We start from the raw sequence: 25,790 nt of genomic DNA on the forward strand, positions 1-25,790 counted from the left end.
AATTACAGAAAGATAAACATTTTCTGACAGCTACAGTACACATTAACATATCTGAATAATATCAACCGGGCAAGAAAAAAGAAAGTGCTTCTCCAAGCAGTGATGAAATAATGACAAGACCTATAAATCCGTAGCCGCGCCTACACACAAAGTAAAAAAAAAAAAAAACTTCCAAGTCAGAGAACCAGTTGTGATCTACGAAATCAGAAATGCAGTAATGACTCCTGCCGCCCCACCTTGACTCTTTTATATTTCATCCAGCAGACAACAAAGCAACCAGTGACATCCTGTAGTCTTTCCCGTGGATGTGATAAAAGCACACAGCAAAACAGTGGCAGAGCGAAGAGAAAGAAAGACAATAAGACATGGCACAAGGTAGGTGATATAGACGACATTTCTAATCTCATGCAGCTTGTGAGCCATCATATCTTCCCAAAGAGAAAGCATCAGAGTCCAGCAAAATGATGAGATAACACTCATTGAACCTTGTTTGAGAAAGTTGAGTACCTCTGGGTGGTACTATGCTGCAACAGCTATGTGCTAATGTCTTAGACCCTTGGTGCCCATCCTACGGCCCTTTGTCACTTGTGTGGCCGTCAGGACCCCTGCAGAGAGTATTCTGTGTTTTCCTTACCCAGGTGTTCGCAGAGGCCAGTGAAGAAAAACAATTTGGATGTTTGCTCTTACTGTAAAATCTATTTCTTTGAGTCCATTAAGAGACACGGAAATCTACACATAGTTGGGTTATACCGCCACCTTTAAGAGGTTGGGGCACTGGCAAACAGAAAAGTTGTAAGCCAGCCCCTGTATAACCCGTCCTGTGCTCAGCAAGCCTCAGTTTTTTGCAAGTGTCCTAGGAGGTTGGATGCCTTTTCTTCAGGACCCCTGCCAACAGTTTTCTGTGTTTTCCTTACCTACGTGCTTGCTCTGGCCAGTAAATACATTTTTTTTAGATTTTTGCTCTTACCGTAAAATCTATTTCTTTGAGTCCATTAAGAGATGCGGACATTTACAAATAGTTGGGTTATACCACCACCTTTAAGAGGTTGGGGCACTGGCAAATAGAAAAGTTGTAAGCCAGCCCCTGTATAACCCCCCTGTGCTCAGCATGCCTCAGTTTTTTGCAAGTGTCCTGGGAGGTGGGATGCCTTTTCTTCAGGTCCCCTGCCAACAGTATTCTGTGTTTTCCTTACCTAGGTGCTTGCTCTGGCCAGTAAAGAAAACATTTTTAGATTTTTGCTCTTACCGTAAAATCTATTTCTTTGAGTCCATTAAGAGACTTGGAAATTTACAAATAGTTGTGTTATACCGCCACCTTTAAGAGGTTGGGGCACTGGCAAATAGAAAGGTTGTAAGCCAGCCCCTGTATAACCCCTCCTGTGCTCAGCATGCCTCAGTTTTTTGCAAGTGTCCTAGGAGGTTGGATGCTTTTTTTTTTTAGCTCTGCTGAAGTTTGGAGAGAAAGCAATATGCAGGGTCAACAACAGATGGGTGGGACCTGTGACCCTCAAGGGACCTGAAGAAATAGATTTAACATTATGTACAAAAATCTTATTTTCTCCACTGTCCATTAGGGGCATGGGAATTCAGCAACAGTTGGGATGTGCAAAAGCAGGCCAACGGAGGGGTGGACAACAGCCACTGACGAATCCAAGATGGAATTGTCTGAACAGAGGATAACCAGACAGACTAATGTCTGAATCTGAACCAGATAAGAAGAAATCACGGTCAGGACAGGGGAATCTTTTAATGATCATGGGAAGACCACAGAGGATCAACCTAATGCTGGGAGCAGAACAGGAGGGAACAATGCCAAAAGGGACTGACTCCACCCAAGAGGAAACTGAGCTAGCCCCAGCAGCAGATGTGAGCCAAAAACAACCATCCAACAGGTGGAACAGTGTACTACCTAACTAGGAAGATTAGACCAAACAACAGGATGTGGTCAACAACATGATCACTGGGAATTTAGCCCAGGGCAAAAAAAACAGGTCCATTGAGGGAACATTGAACAAAAACAGGTCCACAGAAGAAGACCAGGAGGTCTAAAACTGAAAAGGCCTAAGCCTTTCACTACTGACCATTAGACGCAGGGAAGGAGTTAGGTTGCCTAGACAGCTAATCTCACAAGGAAATATTAAAGGTAGTGAGAAGCTTTACAGTGAAGTTAGCCAGTAAGGCAACCCATCATAGCAATGAGCAATTTGGAATATCAGGGGGAAGCGGTTGGGGAAGCTTCAGCAGGTCAAAAAAGTAACATAAAAGTATTTTAACTGGATATGTAGCTGTTTGTTCAAAGTGTTATTCACATTTTAACCAGTGGTGGAACTATCGCCATAGCGACCCAGGCGGCCGTTATGAGGCCCGGGGCACAGGGAGGCCCGGCCAGGACAAGGAACAAAGGGGTCCCCCTGATGCCGTGTAGGCTGCCTGGGTCACTATGGCATCGCAGGCTGCTGGATGTCACTGGTGTCTGTGAGGAGCAACGCGCCGCTGTCCAGATCACTGACAACCTGCTAAGTCAGTGACAACCAGCAGCTGCGGTGGAGGAGGCCGAGACCTGGCGGTGGCAGCGGACGAGGAGACGGGGCCCAGCAGCGGTGGAGGAGGCCAGGCCCCGCGCCGATGGAGGAGGAGGTGGGGCCCGTCAGCGACTGAGGAGGAGGTGGGTCCCGGCGTTGGAGAAGGCTGACAGCGGATCAGGGCTGATGGGTAGGAGGTGTGCAGGGGTGTGACCAGCCCACCTGAGACCATGCAGAGCCCACCATAGAGATATCACTGGGCCCCATACAAAATTTTGCTATGGAGCCCTGTAATTTCTAGTTACACCCCTGATTTTAACAATTTGGTTAAGGTTAGGGTAAGCTTTAGGATTAAGTGTTAGGGTCAGGTAAAAAGATGAGGGTGAAGGTTCAGTGATAAAGCCTATCTCCTGGGAAAAATCCTTCTCTTGCAGTGGGGCTACCCCAGCACTGCAATGCTTAACTGCTTATAATGTCTAGGTAACTTGTGTAAAGGACTTTTGCTTATCTCTTCCCCACTCCCGAAGGCTCCAAGACCAGTGCCCGCAGTCTCCCTCTGTCGGAAGCCTGCTTAGGTCATCAGGGCCCATTATACATGAGGACTCTGAGGAGCAGTAAACAAGCTGGAGCTTAGGGAGATGAGGAGAACGCCTAATACTGGGGTTGCGGGGATCATGTAAGTACACAGCTACCCTATACATTAACAAGTCAATCCTTGCAGTGCACTGTAGCCCCAATGCAAGGGGAGGGTTTGTTTTCCCAGAGACAGGCTTTGGGGGTTAATTTGAATGATAGTTTATATCTTAAGGCACATTCATACCTTTCTGTTCTGGTGTTTTTGTTAACGCACATTATGTCACAAGTTGACATGCATTGTGTTAAGGCAGCCCATTCATCTGACTGGGATGCCAACACACCAGAATGGACCACTGGCTGGCACCATTTTTAGCAACACAGTGCAGTACAATGTTTGTTCGTTCCCTTGGTGTTGGGGTGTCATTAATAATTAATGGCACTGTAATGCACTAACATGTGTATAGTGCATAAACGTGTACTGTGGTAACACACGTGTTATCACAACACATAGGAGTGAATGGATCCACAAAGGCTTTGGGTGAGGATTATGTGAAAGGGTCAGCCTAATGAAAGTATATGGACTACAAAAGCTTTTTTTTGTTTGTTTTAGATTGAGTAGGGAATGGTTAGAACCTCTGTCAGGTGCTTTTGCTGTCTATATCCCAGCATTCTCTCATTCTCTAAATCTGCCATGTTGTGAGACCCACACTGCATCATTGGCAGCTACAATGCTAGAAACTGGGCCGTTGGGCATCATTGGTTGCTAGGATGCAGACGGGTGCACCATAACAATCAACGATTCTGGTGGACCTCCACATCTTTGCAAGCAGCACCCCCACACAGTGTATTTGGTTGCTAAGGTGTTGGTGGCCCCAGAGCATCATAGGTTGCTAAGATGCACCCGCCTGCATCCTAGCAACCAGTGACGCAGTGCAGCTCAGCTACTAGTCAATCAATGATGCTGTGTGGGCCACGCAGCATCATTGGTTGCTAGGACACAGAAGAAGGTTCAGGATAGCGGGCAAATTAGCCAAATTGTGTGCCTATCCAGTGAACTGTGAGCTGCTTGGGTTCAGGTCAAATTCATGAAGTTAGCTGAAGTGCATCCCTACTTTTCAGCACCAAAAGCTCAGCGATAACAATTACCAGATTAAGGTTCTTGGAGGCAAATACTGTACTGTAATACACTGGTACAGGGCTAGGCACCCTCAGCGCTCACATGAGGCATTGCAAAACTCTGACAGCCACAGGCATGACTCCCAGAGGCAGATACATGATGGGATTTGTAGTTTCACCACAGCTGGATTGCCAAGGTTGCCTACCCCTGTTCTAAGACATTACATGTACAGTAATTTCCAAAATCCAAATTCATTTCCGTACTAATTGTTTTCTCAGCTATGAGATTTATACAAATGTATATCAGTCTGTTCACCTTTTTGTAGGCAAATGACTCAACCAGCTTTGTGGTTACGCTCATGAAACAATTAGTGCCAAGAATTAGAGCTTGGTTTCACTACGTGTTGTCTGATGTTGCAATGTATAGCTGTGTTCCCAGTATGGATTCAGGACAGGAAAAGCTCAGCACATAACTACACTAATGATTGTTCTCTGTTGTTCATTAGTTCAATAAAAATCGTATATTTTTATTGAGAATCATTATTGCAAAATATACCTAAAAGTACATGTACTTGCCTGTTGTGTGATATGTACAGTTGTAACCAAATGTATTCTGTCCCCATTGCAAATTAGGTTTATTGGCAAAATTTACACTTTCAACTGCTTGCAATGAACAAATCAAACAAAAGTAATTGAAATAGGTCAACACAACGAATGTTTGATGTGGTTTCCCCAAATTCATCTGAAAATACAACTTTTAATGACTTCTGCAGTCTCAGAATTATGCTCCTTCATGGCAAGCATCGTGAAGTCAAGTACAGTAAACTCTCTGTTATCCGGTATACAATCGTGTGCCTATTTGTCTTAATTTGCTTTTGATTACTGCATTTCAATATTAATATGAAGTCAAGACAGAGTTTATGTTATGGTATGGTATGATATAGTATGGGTATTAGACCTGTTTTGAATAGTAACTCTAAAGCAACCAGAAACTACATTTATCCAGAAACTACCAATCCCCGTGGTTGCCAGATAACTGGAAGTATACTGTACTTAGTAGAGCACCATTTTGTTGTTATGACCTGCTGCAAACGAGATGCATTGCCAGACACCAGCTTTTGGCAGCATTCCTGAGGAATCTTAGCCCATTCCTCCTGAGCAATGGCCTCCAGTTCACTAACATTCTTGGGTTTGCATTCTGCAATCTCCTTCCTCCTTCTTCAAATCCCACCAGATTTTCTATGAGTTTCAAGTCAGGTGACTGTGATGGCCACTGTTGAATCTTCCAGGACTCCTTCTGCACCCAAGCCTTGGTGGAAATTCAGTTATGCTTGGGATCATTGACCTGTTGGAAGGTCCAATGACTCTCAAGTTCCAGCTTCCTCACAGACAGCATGAGGTTTTCTCCTAGGATTTCCTTATACTTCAAAGAAGCTATCTTGCCTTCCACATGCTGCAGGTATCCAGTGCCAGAAGATGCAAAGCATCCCCAGAGCATCACCGAGCCACCACCATGCTTAAAAGTAGGCAGGGTGTTCTTTTCAGTGTATGCTTCATTCTTCTTCCTCCAAACATACCGCTGATCCATAGGGCCTAAGTACTTGTTGTCACCAAGTCTTGCTGCAGGTCTTTTGCAGTCACTCGAGGCATTTTCTCAACCTGCCTTCTCAGAAATCTGGTTGCACCTGTTGATAGTTTCCTTTTTCTGCCCCATCCAGGTTGTATAATCACTGTTCCTTTAAGACTGAACTAAACTCATTTTTAGAGACTCTCTAATGACTGGCTTGGTACCGATGGATTGGCGCAAGGCCAATGTGGTGCCTATATTTAAAAAGGGATCAAAGTCTTTACCAAGTAATTACAGACCTGTAAGTGAGTAATACATTGGACAGAGGAATGGCTGTGGATATAGTATACTTGGACTTTGCAAAAGCGTTTGACACAGTTCCCCATATGTGGCTAATGTATAAGTTAAGGTCAGTAGGTATAGAGTATTCAATCTGTAATTTGGTAGAAAACTGGCTTAAAGGCCGTATTCAGGGAGTGGTGATCAATGATTCATACTTTGAATGGTCCGAGGTTGTTAGTGATGTCCCCCAAGGTTCAGTTTTGGGCCCCTTACTGTTTAATCTATTCATGAATGACATAGAATTGGGGATTAAAAGTACAATTTCTGTGTTTGCAGATGACATCAAGTTATGTAGTGGAATACAGTCCTTACAGGATGTCTCCAACCTACAAGCAGCTCTGAATGCACTGTGTGATGGGCATCTATTTGGCAAATGATGTTTAATGTTGATAAATGTAAAGTTATGCACTTGGGGACTAAAAACATGCATGTGTCATACACTCTAGGAGGAGTATGTTAGGAGTATGTTAGGGGGAGTATATTTGAGGGAGTCAATGATGGAGAAAGATCTGGGTGTTCTGGTAGATCATAGACTCAATGATAGCATGCAATGTCAAGCCGCAGTCTCTAAAGCAAGCAAACTACTTTCTTGTATTATTATTATTATTATTATTATTACATAGGATTTATATAGCGCCAACAGATTGTGCAGCGTTTTAAGAGCTTATAAGAGTATTAAGAGGGGTATAGACTCCAGAGATAGAGACTAATTCTGACCTGTACAAAGCATTAGTAAGACCTCATCTGGAATATGCAGTTCAGTTTTGGGCACCAGTTCACAAAAAGGATGTTGTGGAACTGGAGAAAGTGCAGCGAAGGCAACTAAACTGATAAGAGGCATGGAGGAGCTCAGCTATGAGGAAAGATTAACTGACCTGAAACTGTTCTCTCTGGAGAAGAGGCGATTAAGGGGGGACATGATCACCATGTATAAGTACATAAATGGTCCATATAGTGAACTTGGTGCCAAATTATTCACGTTAAGGTCACTGCAAAGGACAAGGGGGCATGTTTTGTGTCTGGAGGAAAAGAGGTTTAACCTTTGCATACGGAAAGGATTCTTCACAGTCAGAGCTGTGGAAATATGGAAACGGACTCCCCCAGGAGCTGGTTGGTTCTAGCTAGCTCAATTAATTGTTTTAAAATAAATCTGGATGTATTCCTAAATGCACAGACTATTATTGGATATTGAGTTCTTATAGGTATATTAAGCACCAGGAATTGTTGATCCAGGGAATATCCAATTGCCTTATGGGATCAGAAAACTAACTATGTAACTTGCGAACTATGCTTCCACTGGTGTCTTTGGGAACATTCAGTGCCTTTGCTGTCTTTTTTGTATCCTGTTCCTTATTTGCAAAGAGCGATGGTCTCTTATCATAACTTTGACCATTCTTTTGACTTGGTCATATTTCTAACATGCAGTCAAATGTGACACTGAACAAACCCCTGGCCAGTTCAGGTATTTCATATTTTCAGCTCAAGCACACCTGGAGCAACTAATGAAGCCCTTGATTAGTTGCATCAGGTGTGCTTGAGACAACACCTGATCTTCAGATGTGTGCTCTTGTGAGGGATTCTAGTCAGGGGGTTGCATATCTCAGAGAATGCAGAAGTCAATAAAAGTTGCATTTTCAGTTGAAGTTGGGGAAATCACTTGAAACATTCACTGCGTTGACTTATTTTATTTGCTTTTGTTTGATTTGTTCATTGCAAACAGTTGAGAGTCTGTACATTTTGCTAATAAACCTGATTTGCAATGGGGTTGAACAATTTGGGTAGGCAGCGGTGTATTTAGCTTTGCTGCTGCCCTAGGCAAGGCAGCAACACCGCCCCAAGCCGCCGGTAGCTAGCACACGATCCCTGATGACAGGAGGAAGACTTTCGCGTCACGTGACGGCCCACAAGCAACGGTGCAACGCCGCTCTCAGCGAATCTGCCGCTCCAGGCAAACGCCTTGTTTGCCCCCTGGCAGATACGCCCCTGACTGTAGGTGAGCATACAAAATCACTAATGAGGCACATAAACAAACAAACAAACAAACAAACAAACATAAACAGTAGAAAATGTATCAACAAGATCTAAAGAGACCCTTAGCACAATCCTCTTCATTAAAATGTAAGTCGAAACATTCGGTAAGATTTCTCTTCACTTCCTGTCCAAAGGACAAAGCAGGAAGTACAAGAGTATCTCCAAAAGGGAGAGGAATATCCTCTCTTAGACAATTGTCACTAAAACAGTTTTACCATCGGAAGATTGCTACAACTCAAATGTTTTGTATTTCTCATGGCTTTCTGTACCATTGGGAGGATGAATCTCAGCCAACAATAAAAATCTGGGAGAGGTTCTAACCCTTTCACAGTCTATCCAAACTAGAAAAAGAAGAGGACACGGGTTTCTGCAAGAGTTTAGCTGGCCCAGCTGCCATTGTTTCTTTGACATAAATATCAGGAAGAGGTAAGTGCCCCTACATGCTAAAACCCATAAAAGAGACAATGGGTGTCTCTCATCTGCTATTATTGTGCCTCTATTATTGATCATACTGACTACATAGCTGTAGATTGAATATTTTCCAAATGCACAAATTAACTGCTAATTATATGTCCTGCATACAGTTTCCCAGGTTGCTAAAAAAAAGTCTTGTGCCTGGAGTCCGCAAGCTGTAAATATAATGTACTATTGTTCTTAAAACCATACAATTGTTTTGTATATTAAATTAAAGTTAATAGGGCATTACAGTTTCTTTGGCTTAATGTGTAGTTTAACCCCTTCATGACTGAGCTTGTTTTTGGTTTCTGTTCGTAAATGACTGACACACTTTTGACATTTTTGCTGTGTGATTCTTCCACGTCAGTAATATACTTTCTTACAAAGTGCACCCACACATATTATATATTGTTTTTTAGAGGACAGATAGGGCTATATATTTATATCACATATGTGTGTCTAACGCCTCACTTAGGACAAATACAAATTAAAAAAAGAGGAAAAAACGTTAAAAAAAACTTTTTTTCCCAGTTTTGATTTGTAGTATTTTTTTTTAACAAAACCAGCACAGCTAAAAAAAAATGCAATACATACATTCATTTATTTGTCCCTTATTTTTAATTTTTTTACACTTTTCACTATTTTTTTTAATTTATTTACACTTTTCACTTTTTTTATACTGACAAATTTTATTTATTTAATTATATCAGGCAGTCATTGTGAATTAATCTCACTATTACTGCTTGATAAATTAATAAATTTTTTTTATTATCAGGCTGCTTCAAACTTCAGAACAGCCGATAATAAGTTAGTGACACTGATCCTGCAGCAGTTCAGGATTCAGCTGTCAGTGAATGTTTCAGAAAACTTAAACATTCTACTTTCAAGAATAGATACATTATGTGTCTAATACATAACATTTTGTATCTATTCTTGAAAGTCAAAAGATTAAAAAAAAAAAAGCCAGTATAGCTTGAGAGAGATATCTCTCGATCTATACGAGCTGTCAGAATGCCGGCAAAAGCGACATGTGTGTCTGCTTTGCTGTGACTCTCAGACACCCGATATTAAGGTATCGGGTGTCTGAAAAAGGTTAACCCTTTCAGTAATGGATCTCTAGATAGTTAGACATCTATTACTGAAAGGTAACCGCTGATTCTCAGCGGTTAGCAGCCTTCTAGTGCAGCAAATAACTCGTCACGTACGGTGTACGTGACGAGTCATTTGGTCCCTTTGTGGCTGGACGTACAGTGTACGTCTCCCGTCACGAAGGGGTTAATAGCCTGCAGGTGTCACAGCTATTACTACTGTGCAGTAAGAATAGCCAGGTTTCAAGTAAACCTATTGTTTTGCTCTGCAAGGCCCAGGCTCACTTTTAAGAATAAGTGGATTTAGTGTATATGTCAGGGGTAGGCAAAATTCAGCCCTCCAGCTGTGGTTAAACTACAAATCCCATGATTCATCTGCCTCTGAGAGGCATGCCTGTGGCTGTTAGAGTCTTGCAATGCCTAATGGGATTTGTAGTTGCACCACAGCTGGAGGGCCATTCCCATTGTATATATCATCGGGGCTTTCATCTCCAAGATGACCATTTGCCAAACAAGGTATAAGCTCACTACACACATTACAATCTAAATGTACAATCTCCTTTAGATCTACCAAGTATGTGAGATGGAGGCCCATTGGCAGCCAGGTCTTTAGGTCAGTTTCCAGGGAAGCCCAAACCCACAGCTTTGCCAAAGCTCCTAACCCTCCCCGCCAATTCCATACACTCAGAGGTTCCTACTTTGGGCCTAGGCATGGGCAAGAGTTACTTACACGACTTGTAAAAGGCCTCTGCACTGCTGCCATGGTTTCAGATCCAGTCCTTAGGAAGATCACATCACATACCTTAGGCCGTGCAATATGGGGGGCAGCACAGCAACCACACAAAAGGATGGGCAGCACAGTGACGTAGTGGTTAGTACTTCTGCCTTTAAGCACTGGGGGTCCCTGGTTTGAATCCCGGGCCACTATCTGCAAAAGATTCTGCATGTTCTCCCTCTGCTCGTATGGGTTTCCTTCCACACCCCAAACACATGCTGGAAGGTTATAACCATTTGTAACTACATACAGAAAAGTGGGGGTTTTTTTGAGAGGTATAACACCAAAACTTGATTTAATTAATATATAAAATAATTTTTATTTTACATACATTCAATATAAAAGTAAAAACATGTATACATTTCATTGCGGTACAGTCTAAATCAATAACATCTTGTACATGATTAAAAACCAGTTGCATCCTAGCTCCAATTCATCTTGTTAGTCATACATATTTGGATGGGAAATCCATATATCCAGTCCCTGCGCGTTTCACATACTGCTTCCTCAGGGGACCATGGATCTATCTGATACAAAATTTGTAATCTTCAATAGGTTGGTCTAGGTAATGCAATACATAAACACATTCTAAGATTTCCACACAGGAAGAATTGTGCTCTTGGCGGCTCCGCCGGACAGAGGGACACCCATCACCATCATCACCCCCACACCCAGTCACCTCTCACTTACCACCCAGTGGGATTTCTGGATGCGAGCAGGATTTCCCAGACCGATTGTGGACAGGGATAGTAAAATCCCAAAGTAACCACTACGTCCGGGGGTCAGTAAGGGGACCCTGGGGCCACAGGAGAGGACGCTTCAGGATCGAACAGTTTTTGGAGGGTCGTCTGTACTGAAAAATTAATTGCGCTATTAGGTTTATATGTGGGAAACCATGCATCTTGCCGTGCATGTTTACATTCACATATATGTGTGTGTGTATCCATATTTGTAGGTACCATGTGGATAAATACCCCAAGATGACCTTTCATTCTCCTATCTCCCCTAGTGGACCCATATACCTTCCCTGTAAACACATATTTTTCTCTTTAATGATGTCCCCATCACTAAGAGAAACCTCCTGATGAGAGTGAATATAAGTGAAATGATATAAACCAAAAATGTATGTGAAAATATATGTAATAGAAAAGAAAAAAGATTGCAGTGATTAATTCTGTGTGAAGGTTGGTAAATAGGGGAAGGGGTATATACCCCTTCCAGTGTTCCCTCCATATACATTTGTATTTGATACTGTAAGTGTATATTGTCAAAAAATGATCATAATAGTGAGTTCAGGTGAACAAATAGCCTGAGTGTGGGTGGAACATGCACCTATTAACCAGTGTTATATTTGTTTACTCTAAATACTTGTTTCCCTATGGTGTGCCCATTTTAGTGTCCCCATAGTTCTCTTTTTTGTGTTTATTTTTTCATTTATTTATTTATATTTTTCTCCCTGCACACACATTTAATACCTCACATGAGGCCAAATCACATTCATTAGCACAGCAAAAAAAAACAACAAACTCCCCCTTTACAAAAAAGTGTTATCCCTCTGTAGCTCCACTCATTCCCTTATATGTTTTGATGGGAGGTTATCCATTGCTGGTAACATTGCCCTATCATCTATCCCTCTTATATTTAAGGTTGTCCACATACCTTCCCCTTCCAGGTAGAAAGGATTCACAGTGTCTAGCCTGTATGTCCCGTCCGTCAGTTTGTGATCCTTGCACCTGCGTCTCACCTCCACTGTTCATCTCCTCCGCCATACCCTCTTAAGAATTATTAAGATGGATTGGGCAAGGGGTTAAACCTTCTGCCAAGTTTGTATTGTGCTCGGTGTCCCCGCTGGGGAAATTTGCACCTCTGTTTGTTCTCTAGACAGAAAGTAAAAGGTAATCCAAATTTTTTGAGTTTGTATGACAGCAAGAAGTGATGAGAAATCCTCCAATGGGTTGTTCTAGTAAAAAGGCTTAGCATGGAATTTCCCTCACTTTGGGGAGATTTCCTCTTACTTCCTGTTCTGTTTGTTAAGAGGCGGAGGCGGAGCCGCCAAGAGCACAATTCTTCCTGTGTGGAAATCTTAGAATGGGTTTATGTATTGCATTACCTAGACCAACCTATTGAAGATTACAAATTTTGTATCAGATAGATCCATGGTCCCCTGAGGAAGCAGTATGTGAAACGCGTAGGGACTGGATATATGGATTTCCCAACCAAATATGTATGACTAACAAGATGAATTGGAGCTAGGATGCAACTGGTTTTTAATCATGTACAAGATGTTATTGATTTAGACTGTACCGCAATGAAATGTATACATGTTTTTACTTTTATATTGAATGTATGTACAATAAAAATTATTTTATATATTGATTAAATCAAGTTTTGGTGTTATACCTCTCAAAAAAAAAACACTTTTCTGTATGTAGTTACAAATGGTTATAACCTAAAGGGGGAGAGGTTACACCTGGAGACCACTGAGGCAACAATTCACTATTGTATTTCTAAAACATGCTGGAAGGTTAATTGACTCCTCTCTAAATCTGCCCTGTATGCATGTGAGATAGGGACCTTAGATTGTAAGCTCCTTGAGTGCAGGGACTGATGTGAATGTGCACTATGTAAAGTGCTGTGTAAATTGTCAGTGCTATATGAATACCGATAATAATTAAGAGGAACCTACAGAGCCAGTGCAATTGACAGACCTGCCATCACCAGATCTCCACACACTCCTGCCCCAAACCGGCTGCTCCATTTTCCAGATATGGGCCACACTTCCTTACAGGAATGAAGAGACTCAGGCCATACTTATCTCAAATTTGTCTTGTTTTTATTTCATTGATGAACAAAGTAACATTCCATTTACATTTTCAAGTCTCTTATCAGTCCACCTTGGACTTGTGCCTACAGGAGGGAGTGATCTCTTAACAGAGTGTCCCGCTGCACTGGTAGACCCACTTAGGGAAGAAGAACAACAGCATTCCCCTAAAGAGTGTTGGTTATGTGTTTAGATGAAGCACTGGGATCTTGACGAATGCTGAATTAAGTTTTACTGGCTTAGAAGAACATTATATTTGAATACAGCATTGTGCAGGAAACATATAGATAGAAAAAACAGCTTCCTCTGTATCATAGATAAGCATGCACATAGATAACTAACACTGCACTACAGCACCATCTACAGCTCAAAAGACATATCAGTACACATCAGAATGTCAGAAATACAACAGTACATATCAGCATATGCTGCAGTATTTCCAACAAAGAGAACACCAAAAATGCAGGAAGCTACATCTTACTAGGTACAGCCCTGTATTTGCCACAAGGGCACACAAGAGGTTCTTTCTGTTTCCTTCTCTCTCTGCTTCCTGCTATGCAAAGACCCCTTGGGAAGACTCCTCCTGCTATATATATCTTCTTACTGGCAGAGAGAGAACCTCGATGAAAACTAAGGGTACTACACCCCCTACACATAGTAGCAGGGCCTTACAATAGGGTACATGGGTCTATAGAGTACATGGGTCTGCCTGAATAGATACAAATTGATTGGATAGTTTAGTTAGGTCCTCAAATTACATAGTTTTGGTAGATCTAAAATGAATTGCACAGAGATTGTGTGGTCAGATTGTAAAATGTGTGGTGAGCCTTATTGATCTAAACCAGACTCTGGTGAACTTCCTACCACCACACAGCTTTTTCCTTTTTGCATGTGTGCCACAGTTGTTAATCATTTCAGATAAAGTACAGCTAAATGTTCCTGTATGAGAGTTTATACACGTACTAAATCCAGTTATTATGTGATGCACATGCCTTATAAAGTAAACAAAAAAACTCCTTTACATTTCTGATGGTGACAAATCCTCCTTCATTTGTGTCTCACATGCTCACCTTCCCAGACACTGCAGCTCACAGTGGGAGGGTTTCAGCAACAGAGGCAGTGCTGGTGTGGCCAGGTGCTAACTGACAAGCTAATTGCAGGTACACACCCTCTTCAACACATTTTAATCGCAATGCACACACACGTGAGAGTGACAACTCTGCTGTGAATTCAGGAGCAGTGCAGCAACATTGCCACCCCATCACAGGAAGCTGCATTAGGTGAACTAAATTGGGAAACACAACTGATATTTGTTGGACTTTGCATGAGAGCTAAAAGAAAACTTTGAGTGCAGCTGCCCTTATACTTAAAGCGGACCTTTACACTCAAAAAGCAAATTCTACCAATGCATCCCTCTATGTATGATGACTAATAATAATGCCAGGTGTAAAATGCTGTGATTCTAAAATACTTACACTTGCAGGGCATTCACTTCCTGCTTTGAAAAGGCAAAATGACGTCAGTTTGCCAACGCAATGCACGCTGGGATTGCCTTGTCATCAGCAGAGCTTTGCTGGGAAATCTCATCTGTAATCTCATGAGATCTCAGGGAAAGGCATTTTCCTCCCCTGAGATGATGTGCATGGTCACATGTCCTAGTCACATGTCTCATCACATGTGCCAGAAATCCAAGAAGTGAAGGAGAGCTAGTAACCTGTCCTCAGTAAACATGGCCACTGTCAGAAGACTGGGAAAGAAAAGAGAAATAAGGTATGCAAAGAATAAAAATCCTGCAATTATCTAGAAATATCTTTTTGCAGGTTGTCATTACTAAACATTTCTAAAGGTGTGTTTGTTGTAATTTTAAAGATAGTGTATGGATAAAGGTCCGCTTTAAGTGTGGCAGCACATGTATTTTTAATTGGAGGCCATAGTTCCACTTTAAACGCCAGTCTGCTGATGGGTCTTGGTCTGCAATGTAAATTGTGGTGCATACATGGCGGTGGAGGTGCACTGACTGCCAGGGCACTTATCCTTGTACTGCGAGGAACACACCTGTCATTGCTGACCTTTACTTCTGAAAATGCTAGTTCCAGTATGCAAATCCAATTGTTTCAGTGCTTTCTAAATCAAGCATACATTGATCAGAAATGAGCCACTGTTGTCACCATCAGAAAGCCCTTCTGAGAAATGCCATTCAGCCATTGCCACAGTGCATGTAGACAAAAAGAGGACACAAAGAGGCTGCAGGAGAGCAGTAGAACTGAGATGAAAATAGGAAAACAGTATTTTATTTGTCTTTTAAATGACAATTGTCTATGACACAGTGTTCTAGAAAACAAAATATTGAGTTAGGGTTTACTTCTACTTTAACCTCAATTTAAAACTTCATCATGAATCTGAATCCGGTATTTTTAAGCAGTCTTATATTTTTTTTTCTAGTACTGGATGTGGCCTACACGGACTTTCAATGCCAGAAGAACAACAAATTGCATCATACGATAGAAATTAGCGACAGGCGTCTTATCCTTCGCAGAGGACAGCCGTTTTCAATAGTCATACACTTCAAAACAAGAGGATTTGAAGAAGGGACAGACAACATTCTCTGCATTGCTGAGACAGGCAAGTGATCTCTCACCGAGAAACAATGAAAGATCTGCAAAGTAAACAATAACATCTTGTGACATATAAAAATTTAATATGACATGTTGAATAATAGTGAGCTTTCACAGTGAGTCTTCTCCTTGATCCACCCATATTCATATACTTTTACTGTTTTGTGTTAAAAGGACCGTGGCCTGACCAACCTTCTGGAACAAAAGTTGTATTCCCTATAACAAAGGCTTTAAACAGAAGAGCCTGGAGCGCAGCGGTGGAGTCCAATGGATCCGACTCAATGGTGATGGTCATCATGCCGTCATCCAATGCTATTATTGGACAATACTCTCTAAAGGTTCAATTTTCTATGGGTAAAAAAGCCACAGTTTATCAGCTAGGAGTGTTTGCTTTGCTATTCAACCCCTGGTGCGCAGGTATGTCAAAAATATTAAAAGAGAACACATTGTTCTTTTTAACATATAATTTAAAGTGATATTAAAGTTAAAAGGTGTTAAAGCTATTTCAAGTAATGATTAAATTAGTTACAATGGATGCTGCTCCTTGATGTTTAAAAGTTATAGCTTCCTGCAGAATCAGTTGGTCCCCTGAGCATAGGCCCTGACTTCCTGGTTTAGGGTGGCTCCTTTTCTTTGCAGGGTCCTATGGAGCCACCCTTGTGTGTGCTAGTAAGCGTGTGCATCTCTATAAACACACAAGTAGAAATATAGACACCGGCACTCCAAATGGCAAATCAATTGCGTCTATTTTGTTGACGCATGAAACATAGCATGATACACTCAGTGCAACGTTTCGGGGCGCGCACCCCACTCTCTTCTACAGTTTTAGGAGAGATGGGAAACATCTAAATTAGTCAGTTTACACAGGTCACAAAAAAGTTTTCTTCCCCCGAGAGAGGCACTATTCAGAAAGAAGAAACGCCAGGGATTCTGTCACAGTAGCGTCAAGTGAAACAATGTGAAACAAGTGAACAAAATTATAACGGTTATAATTACTGATCTGAGCTACTTCACATACTGAAGAAGCAATCAAACATCACAAGCAGTGAAAAACGAGTTAGGGCTTTCCAAACTTTCTAAACAAACAGCCAGGTCACTGTTTTTTACACTTTAGGAGAGCTAGACTGATCAGTGGGAGTAGAAAATGCCCAAACATCAGTGATCAGTGAGAGTAAACAACCCCCTGGCTTGGTGGAAACTGGTTAGAAAATGCCCCAGGGTTGGTCATCAGTGCTAGTAAAATTGCCCCATTTTTAAGCTGGGTACAAATGGAGCAAATGTTGCCTGATTCAGCAGGAATCAGGCAAAATTCGATCCGTGGGTGGCCCATCCCTTCAACAGATGTTTAATAAATTACTTTGACTTTTGCCAAAGGTATATGCTGGTACAAAGGTACAATCGGTCGGTCCAATGGTGCTTGCAGTCAGTTATTCTGACAGCAGCTGGCTGGTAGAAGGAAGTCAGTGGAAGCAATAGTGCCCATTGCTGGAGACAATGGGAGGAACAGTGGTCCATTGTTGGTGTCAGTGGGAAGAATAGTGCCTCATCCCTTGTGTCAATGGAAGGAATAGAACCCATTGCTGGTGACAGTGGGAAAAATATTGGCAAAACGTTGGTGTCAGTGGGAAGAATAGTGCCCCATTGTTAGTGTCAGTGGGAGGAATAGTACTCCTTCTTTGGCATCAGTGGAAGGAATTGGCAAACTGTTGGTGTCAATGGGAAGAATAGTGCTCCATTGTTGGTGTCAGTGGGAGCAATAGTGCCTATTGCTGGAGACAATGGAAGGAATAGTTGTCTATTGTTGGTGTCAGTGGGAGGAATAGTGTTCCACTGTAGGTGTCAGTGGGGGAATAGTGTCCTAAAGACCAGCATAGGGCCGCAATTTGGGAACCACTGTTTTAGGCCCTCACCGAGTATCATAATAGACTCATTAAACAAAAAAAGTAAAAGGTGCAGTGATCATAGCAGCCAATCTAAATTGATATTGTATCAGTCTGCCATCAGTAAATTAGATTTAATTGGCTAAGCCCATACAGTGCATATCTTAACTCCACTTTGTCCCTATATGCATCATTCTGACTTGCAGTGGTTCTAGCAAGGACAGAGAAGAAAGGCTCCTATTGGATGATGCGATTAGAGTTTAGCTTCTTTTGGTTATGCCTGTTCACAGTAGAGGAATGGTCACATACAGAAGCAGCAATTTTAAATTGTCCACATGTACCTTACATTCTCAACAGTACATATTGACTAGGGATGCACCGATACCGATACAAGCATCGGTATCGGCCGCGATACCGAGTATTTGCATGAGTACTCGTACTCGTGCAAATACTCCAAAACATAAAACGAGTACCTGTGCCGCGGCCACCATCTTCAGGGACCCGGATCCGCCGCACACAGGACCTCCATCGCGTCTTCAATCAAGCAAGATGGCCGCGACCTCCTCTGTCATCTGCTCCAGTCTTTCTGACCTGTACCTGGAGGTAGCCTACTCCTCCTAATAAGGTACCTGCACCTTATTAGGAGGAGTAGGCTACCTCCAGGTACACCTGCATGCAATCTATCGACTTATTATGAAGAACATGAACACTCTGTAGTGTGGCACAGCTATATCCAATTCTGCATACCTGGCTTTATATTATAAGAACTTTATAATATAAAGCCAGGTATGCAGAATTGGCTACAGCTGTTCCACACTATACAATAATTGACTTAAAGAAAGATTTTGTAGTTTCAGTGAAACTGTACTAGATTTTTATTCTCAGAGTGATTTAGTTACAAATAGTACCTAATACACATTTTGAAGAAAACAGTATTTTCAGAAGTGTATGCAAACTCTAATAATTAACTTCTTTTATTTGCCCTCTTTTGGTTTGCTAAAATCACCATTGAATGAATGTTTACATATGTTTGAGATGTGCACAACATACCTGTTGATCCTGTCAGAACTCCTATGAGCTGAGAGCTTCCTGAGCTCTCTTACTGTGCTGTATTCCCATCAGTAGGAATGAGATGAAGAGCCAGGAAGGAGCCCCTCCCGAACCCAGAAAGAAGTTCCTTCCATGCCACCCAATCACCTGCTGGTGGGGAATTCCTCATCCACAGCTTGATGTGAGCAAAAGGGTGGGATTCAGTGATGTAATTGACCATATATGGCTACATGCCTATATTTGGTAAATTATATTTACCTAATATGGCTATGTTGCCATATTAAAGTGACATTAAACCCTCAGATTTTTTAACATAAAACAATACTGTAATGTGTGCCTTACTGTAATCCATGGTTGTTTCCCTTCTCTTTGCTGCTCTTCCTTTTAAATCTGTATCTGTTCTCATGCTTGGAGAGAACTTCCCTTTTCAGCAGACTGCCTTGTCAGACACGGTGTCTGTGTATAGGCTGTAACCTGAGCCAGCACTACAGGAAGAGGCCCTGAGCTGAAAAGGGAAGTTATCTCCAAGCATGAGAACAGATACATATTTAAAAGGAAGAGCAGCAAAGAGAAGGGAAACAACCATGGATTACAGTAAGGCACACATTACACTATTGTTTTATGTTAAAAAATCTGAGGGTTTAATGTCACTTTAAGTAAATTATGTCATCACAAGCTTCCTGTCCCTTTTCTTTACATACGGAAATGCCCGTACTGCAGCTGATTGGGTTGAAGTGCCCATGGTACTACCCTGTTTGGAGGAACTCAAGTCTGGACCGGATTCAATCCGAACCTGAGCTCATCAGTTACATTGTTCCCAAGTAATCTTCATGCACTACAAATCCCAGCCCCTTAATGTTATGGAGAAGTGGATATGTTTGTGGTCCTGTCCTAGGCTGACAACACTGATCCTCCATAGATACAAGTATGGTCAGTGTGTATCGTCACCCAAGGACAGAAAGAGTTTAATTGGCAGCCTGACCAGGTGAAAATAAAAGACCTGGCCTCTGCACAAGCTGCAATGTATTACATTTTAATTTGTAGGATAACATATACTGTATTTGAAAATTTAAAAAAATGCAGAATTAAAATACCTTATAAAATGTCTCACTGCCTATACTTGAATCACTTCTGGTGAAATCTTGATGAGAATGCAAAAATCTAACAATTGCTGGCTTAGGAAAATGACATGATAGCCTTGAAAACAAAATAACATACACCAAGACAATTATGTGTGTATGATGGTACTTGTTTTAGTGTCTGCCTGAAATTTGTAAGTTCATGTCTTGCCTGAACTTGGCAGATGATGACGTCTTCCTGGATAATGAAGCCAAGAGGCAGGAATACATCATTAATGACTACGGGTTTATTTATCAAGGCAACCACAACTGGATCACTCCTTCTCCATGGAACTTTGGGCAGGTACATGGTGTTTGATTTACTCTCTTTATAAAATAATGTCAGTTATGCTCTTACTAGTATACTTTTAACAGGAAACTTATAGGGAATTATGAAACAATATTGTATTCCTTTTACTGCGGAGCAGCAAATATACACTGCATTAGCAGGGATGGATGCAGTAAGAATGATTGACTGAGGTTCACAGCTTGTACCATCCGTGGACAGTGAAGGGAAGTGGGACTTACAGTATATGCATGATCTAACCCCTCCAAAACAGAAGGATCGGCGGGCAGGACGGAGAAAAGGATAATTTGGCTCAAATAAATAACACAGTATAATATGCAATGGTGTTGTACAAAATGCAGTATTGTGGTCAGATGAGTCCCAAGAGACAACTTATGATTAAATGCTACAGGCTGCTCCACTTCACCCTTCTTGCCCTTTGTCTTTTGATCTGCTTTATTATAGAGACACTGGCACCTTGCCCATTCAGGACAAAGTCACAATGTCTATGGAAAGGGGCCCCTTCAATACACTGATACTCATCTTGCCAATACTTCCCCACTGAACTTTCCATTATAGCCAGTGACAATACAGTCCCTTGTAGCCGACACCAGCCAAAACCGAGGATTTTAGTGCCATCTGCAATGGATAAGGAGCAGCAGGGGAGCCCTGGCAAGATCACAATCAGTGGGTCAGATGGACCCTTTCCACAAACACTGTTACTTTCACAGTGCTCAGGCCTAGAGGTCAATCACTGTCATATTATGGCGGTGACATCATCTCTCCCCCAGCATCCAAATCAGCCACTGCTGCGAATTTCGATGAAACAGAGTAAAGAGTGGCTGTGGAGCGCAGGTAATGTCATGACAAGGGTATATTAGAGGGATACCGTTCTTACCTGCCACCACCTTGCTTACCGTGGCCTGTCCTCCCACCACACTTACCCTCCCTTGTTCCCAAATAAGACACGCCAGACCTATATGGAGTTTAAAGGCCACAGCAGCCAACTTTTCTTTAATTAAATATAAAACTTTAATACAAAAATAAAGCCAAAATATTTTCTGTAAGACACAACCGGTAAAAACCACAAGTGTAAACAACAGTTTTACGTCTCCCAGGTTTCCGGGTCCCTGAAATATCAGTTAGTCAAAGGCCCCTTTTACACAGACACTGTCACTTTGATCTGAATGGGCAAGGTGACATTGTCTCTTTAAAGTCCAACTCTGGGCTCTGGTGCCCTTCTCCGACCACAAGGCTCCCCATGCTGTATGTTATGTTTTCCTGATGTCAGCCACATAAAAGGCAGACTACTCTTCTGCTCCTGATCTCCTCCAGTGGTGATGCAGAGTGGCATCTACATGATGATGTCATTGCTGCTCTTTCCATGAATACACTTTGAATGAAGGAGGCCCCCGCTGAAGGCTCTCTCAAGAGATGGGGCCATGATGCCCTTCATTCATTGTATGTCCTCAGTATTCTGGGTTGAATAATGCTGAGCTGCTTTTTTCATTTGTTTTGGTTTTTTAAAATTACTTTAAGTTTGGCTTTAAGTAATCCTATGCATGTAGGTGTCCATGTACCAGTACCCTGATAACCAGTACCCTGCATGAAATATTTCTACATATTTCATGCAGCATTAGGTAACAGCAGTGCTGTGCAGCACCTAGGGATGGTTTTAAGTACCTGCGTTAGTCTTAAAATCGATCCCACTGTCTATGTGGAGCCCCTTTGATCCTAAGCACAACTCAAGGTTAAGCCACCCCTTCTAGGACTAAGCCCCACCTCCTTGCCATTAAGCTGTCTTTGAAAATAAATGATTATTCATCTACAGTATGTCCTGATTTCAGGAAATGGGATAAACATTTGCCCTAGGAACATTTGACTTTTCAATTTACACCACCTTATGGCCACTAGATAGAGCCAAGGAGAATAGGAAATCCCTATGTTCCTCATCTTCATTTGGTGGTCATAATATGATGCAAATGGGAAAAGTCAGATGTTCGCAGAGTGAATGGCACTGAGAAAATTTTATAAACACACCATTGGGGTTCCAGTTAAAAAGCAAATGCTTTCTTGAAATACTCTTAGCATATATTATATTGTACCATGTTCTAATATTGAGTCAACTTTTCATTACAGCTTGAAGAAGACATCTTGGATATAAGCTTTAAGCTGTTAGACAAGAATTTAAATTACCTACAAGATGCTTTTAAGGATTTATCTAGTAGAAATAATCCTGTATACATAAGTCGAATAGTGTGTGCCATGGTGAGTATACAACTTTGATAATTGAAGAGATTATGTACCAAAATATGTTGATATGTAATCTATAACACTGCACTTTGGTTTGCAGTGACATTATACAATGATTACTGACTTATTAGATCACAAGGTGTAGTATTTATTCCATATCAAGACTATATTTATGGACAGAAATGTTTGCATTGCATTTTTGATGCTGCATGAATTTTTCCCTTGTGCACCCCTTGGCAGCCGATTTCCATAAATTGTACCGCCCCTCCTAAATTGGAGCAGAACATTTCCAGTTCCATGGTGTGGGCAGGCTAGCCACCGGTACCATAGCAGATAATGGTGTCATGCAGCCAGGCTGCATCCTGGCAACCAATTATACCATGCAAATTCTTAAATCTCTTGGGGGCTCTGTTAAGATCTTTGTGCTTGAGTTGCAGGGTCTCTATGCCGCTGTGGTTATTATGAGAGAGTACCACCCTCCCTGATTTTTTTATATATTATAAAAATACAACAGGAGATGCTGTCACTTCCAAAGGTTGCAAAGATTGGTGCAAACACCAAAGACTCCCTAGTGGTGTGTGGGTGAGCTTCAAATGTAGAGCTCTTAAGGACACAGTCCACTTGCCAACATTTGGACTTTTTTTGGTCACTTTTATTCAACAAAAAGTTCTTTACAGCAACTTTCCCTCATAAGTGATGCAGCATCACATCAACACTAGTGACAAGCTTGGGTTTGCGCGAACCCAGCTTGTCTAAGTTCATCCAAGCCTACAATACACTGTGACCGAAACTCCCTCTCCTGGCCCAGTAAGTGGCGGCAGTGGCTGTAGTTGAGGCAAAGACTGCCCCCTGGCTGTCCGTTTGTGATGTGTGGCTGTGGGGTGGGGAATGTGCCTGCTGCAACTGTTTGGGCTGGGAGGGAGTATTGTCGGTCACAGTTTTCAGAGGCTTGGGCCAACTCAGGTGATATTGGTTCACACCAAACCCAAGCTCACCATTAATCCACACACAGAAATTGTTCAGCCTCCTGGCTACCTCTTGGTCCACACAGGCCCAGCTTCCTCACAGACCTCAACCTGGTATTTGAACTCCTTAGTCCCTCAGTCTGTTTTGACCCAGACTAAAGTTTTCTGCTCAAGCATCAGCCTGGTCAAAGTGCCTCATTCCAAGGCCAGAACAAATGCTCTCCTAGTGTCTGTTCACACATACATACTGCTCCATGCAGCACCACTCTCCTGGAGGGAAGAGCCCTGTCTTGCTACACTAATTCCCTTCTATTGTGATCCACCTGACTCCCATGAGTCCTAAACCCTTTCGCTGCCAGGGATGGAAAATAACTGCATCTTTTTACAGTGGCAGAGTACTTTTGGCATATGAAAGAAAGATTTTACTGTTAGTGCATCCAAGACATATCAAAGCCAGGGGCTTGTTTAGACTGCCAGTTCCCACCTATATCTAAAAAAGCATTTTTGTCCCCCTCCCTCCTCCTCACAGTGCAAGGGTTCAATGTCGGTTTTGTTTAGGGGTGAGGGATAGGGTGAAATATTTACATTATTCCTCGCTACCATAGGCTTCTTCCATTCCATACAACCAGCCCCTGCAAGCCGCTCCTCTTTCCTGTTCCACTGGTCACAGCTCTCCATTGTCATCATATACAATGCAGGACCAGTGGTCTTGTATTGTATGCGAGGATGCCAAGGGCCCACCCACAGTTTGGGAGTATCTGAAATAAGTGTTTGCTGCTGGGGGAGCGATGAACAAGGTAAGTATGGTTCTCCCAAACTCACTAGACAAAATGTGCATTTAACCCTTGCGTTGCAAAGGAGAGGAGACCACTGCAAGGAGAGATTTTAGAGCTATCTGGAGTTCCACTTGAAAGCATTTCTATGTAGTAGAATACAAAACTAGTCTTAGATTGGTTAGCCTTCCATTAGCATTCCATACAAACTATAGATTGTTTATTTTCATATTTATATATTGGAATCACTGAACAAACAATACAGTGTTGAAGTTCCAGTATGTTGAATAAATATTGACAGTATTCTACAATATTTCATTATAACAGTAGAGTTGAGAAGTATCAGCGTCTGAGTAGCAATGGGGTTCCATATACAACTTTCCAAAGGATGGATTGCTTGCGGATTCAGCAACATTTTACAAAAGAAGAAAGAACTCTTAGCAGACAGCTATTTGTTTTGCTATTTGTGGCAATGAGGCACAGGGCATGTTATCATTTCCTGTGCAACTACCAAGCATTACATTTGTTCTCTACAATAAAATAATGGTAGACACTATTACAGGAGCTGGCTGTCTCAGACCAGCAGCAAGGCACACACCCAACATGACATCCAATCCTAGGGTTGCTGTGGAACATGGGACTAGGGTGTTCTTCTAAAGTTTACTGTCCACTCTTTTGTGCAATGGCCTGGCTTTAACTTGCCTAGTTTATTATTTACTGTTTTGCAATAACTATTGTTTTTCAAATATCTTATTTTCTTTATTATTTAGATTAACTCCAATGATGATAATGGAGTCATTCAAGGAAACTGGAGTGAAAAATATGAAAATGGCACCTGTCCTTCCTCGTGGAATGGGAGTGTTGCCATTTTAAGACAATGGTTCAAGGCAGACTGCCACCCAGTCAAATATGGCCAGTGCTGGGTCTTTGCTGCAGTCATGTGTACAGGTAATGGGCTGTTCTGTATATTCATACATAAAACCTGGCTTCAGTTCTATTAAAAAAAAAATATACATACCACAAGCTGTGGGGCTTTCAGGTGCTTAATTAAAGAAGGTGATTGCTTAAACATGCTATTCCAAAGACATATAGTTATCCTTTACCATGGCAACCAACACTTTTTTTAGAATAGTATAGTAAATAGCTAGAACCTCTATTAGTTACTTACAGTGGTCCCCAAGGTAGATCATTAGGGAAAATGCATCTAACATGGACACAGACAACAGTAAAGTACTTTTTAGTAGACTGAAGAAAAGAATTAGAACCCTTATCCATATTTGATTGCTGTCTATGTCCCCAGTGGGGACACTTTTCCTGATGTACAATCCAGTGGCGGAACTACCGCCATAGCGACCCATGCGGGCGCTATGGGGCCCGCAACAGAGGGGGGCCCGGTCAGGAGCAAGATTGTAAGCATCCCACTTTTTCGGCGGTGGAATATGCGATCGGCAAAAGGGCAAGAATTCCAACGATTTCTCAGCTGTTCCAGGGCAAATTGGCATCGCAGATCGTATGTGTAGGAGAACTGATCTGCCCTGGAACAGCTGATCGGTCCT

General features: G+C 41.9%; 1 protein-coding gene across 1 annotated transcript in view; it reads left to right on the forward strand.

Annotated features, from left to right (window-relative positions):
• The first annotated feature begins 202 nt into the window (after window positions 1-202).
• LOC108793387 (protein-glutamine gamma-glutamyltransferase 5-like) overlaps window positions 203-25,790 on the forward strand; it is a 36,535-nt gene continuing 10,947 nt past the window's right edge. Inside the window, exons 1-6 of the mRNA XM_018564316.1 lie at window positions 203-375; window positions 15,737-15,916; window positions 16,084-16,326; window positions 20,143-20,261; window positions 22,383-22,511; window positions 25,005-25,182. Of these exons, the coding sequence (XP_018419818.1) occupies window positions 366-375; window positions 15,737-15,916; window positions 16,084-16,326; window positions 20,143-20,261; window positions 22,383-22,511; window positions 25,005-25,182 (859 nt within the window). The 5' untranslated portion in view covers window positions 203-365. The remainder of the gene's footprint in view (window positions 376-15,736; window positions 15,917-16,083; window positions 16,327-20,142; window positions 20,262-22,382; window positions 22,512-25,004; window positions 25,183-25,790) is intronic.

Source organism: Nanorana parkeri, unplaced genomic scaffold (genome assembly GCF_000935625.1).
Source record: "Nanorana parkeri isolate BGI_ZX_2015 unplaced genomic scaffold, ASM93562v1 scaffold743, whole genome shotgun sequence".
Taxonomy (NCBI): Eukaryota; Metazoa; Chordata; class Amphibia; order Anura; family Dicroglossidae; genus Nanorana; species Nanorana parkeri.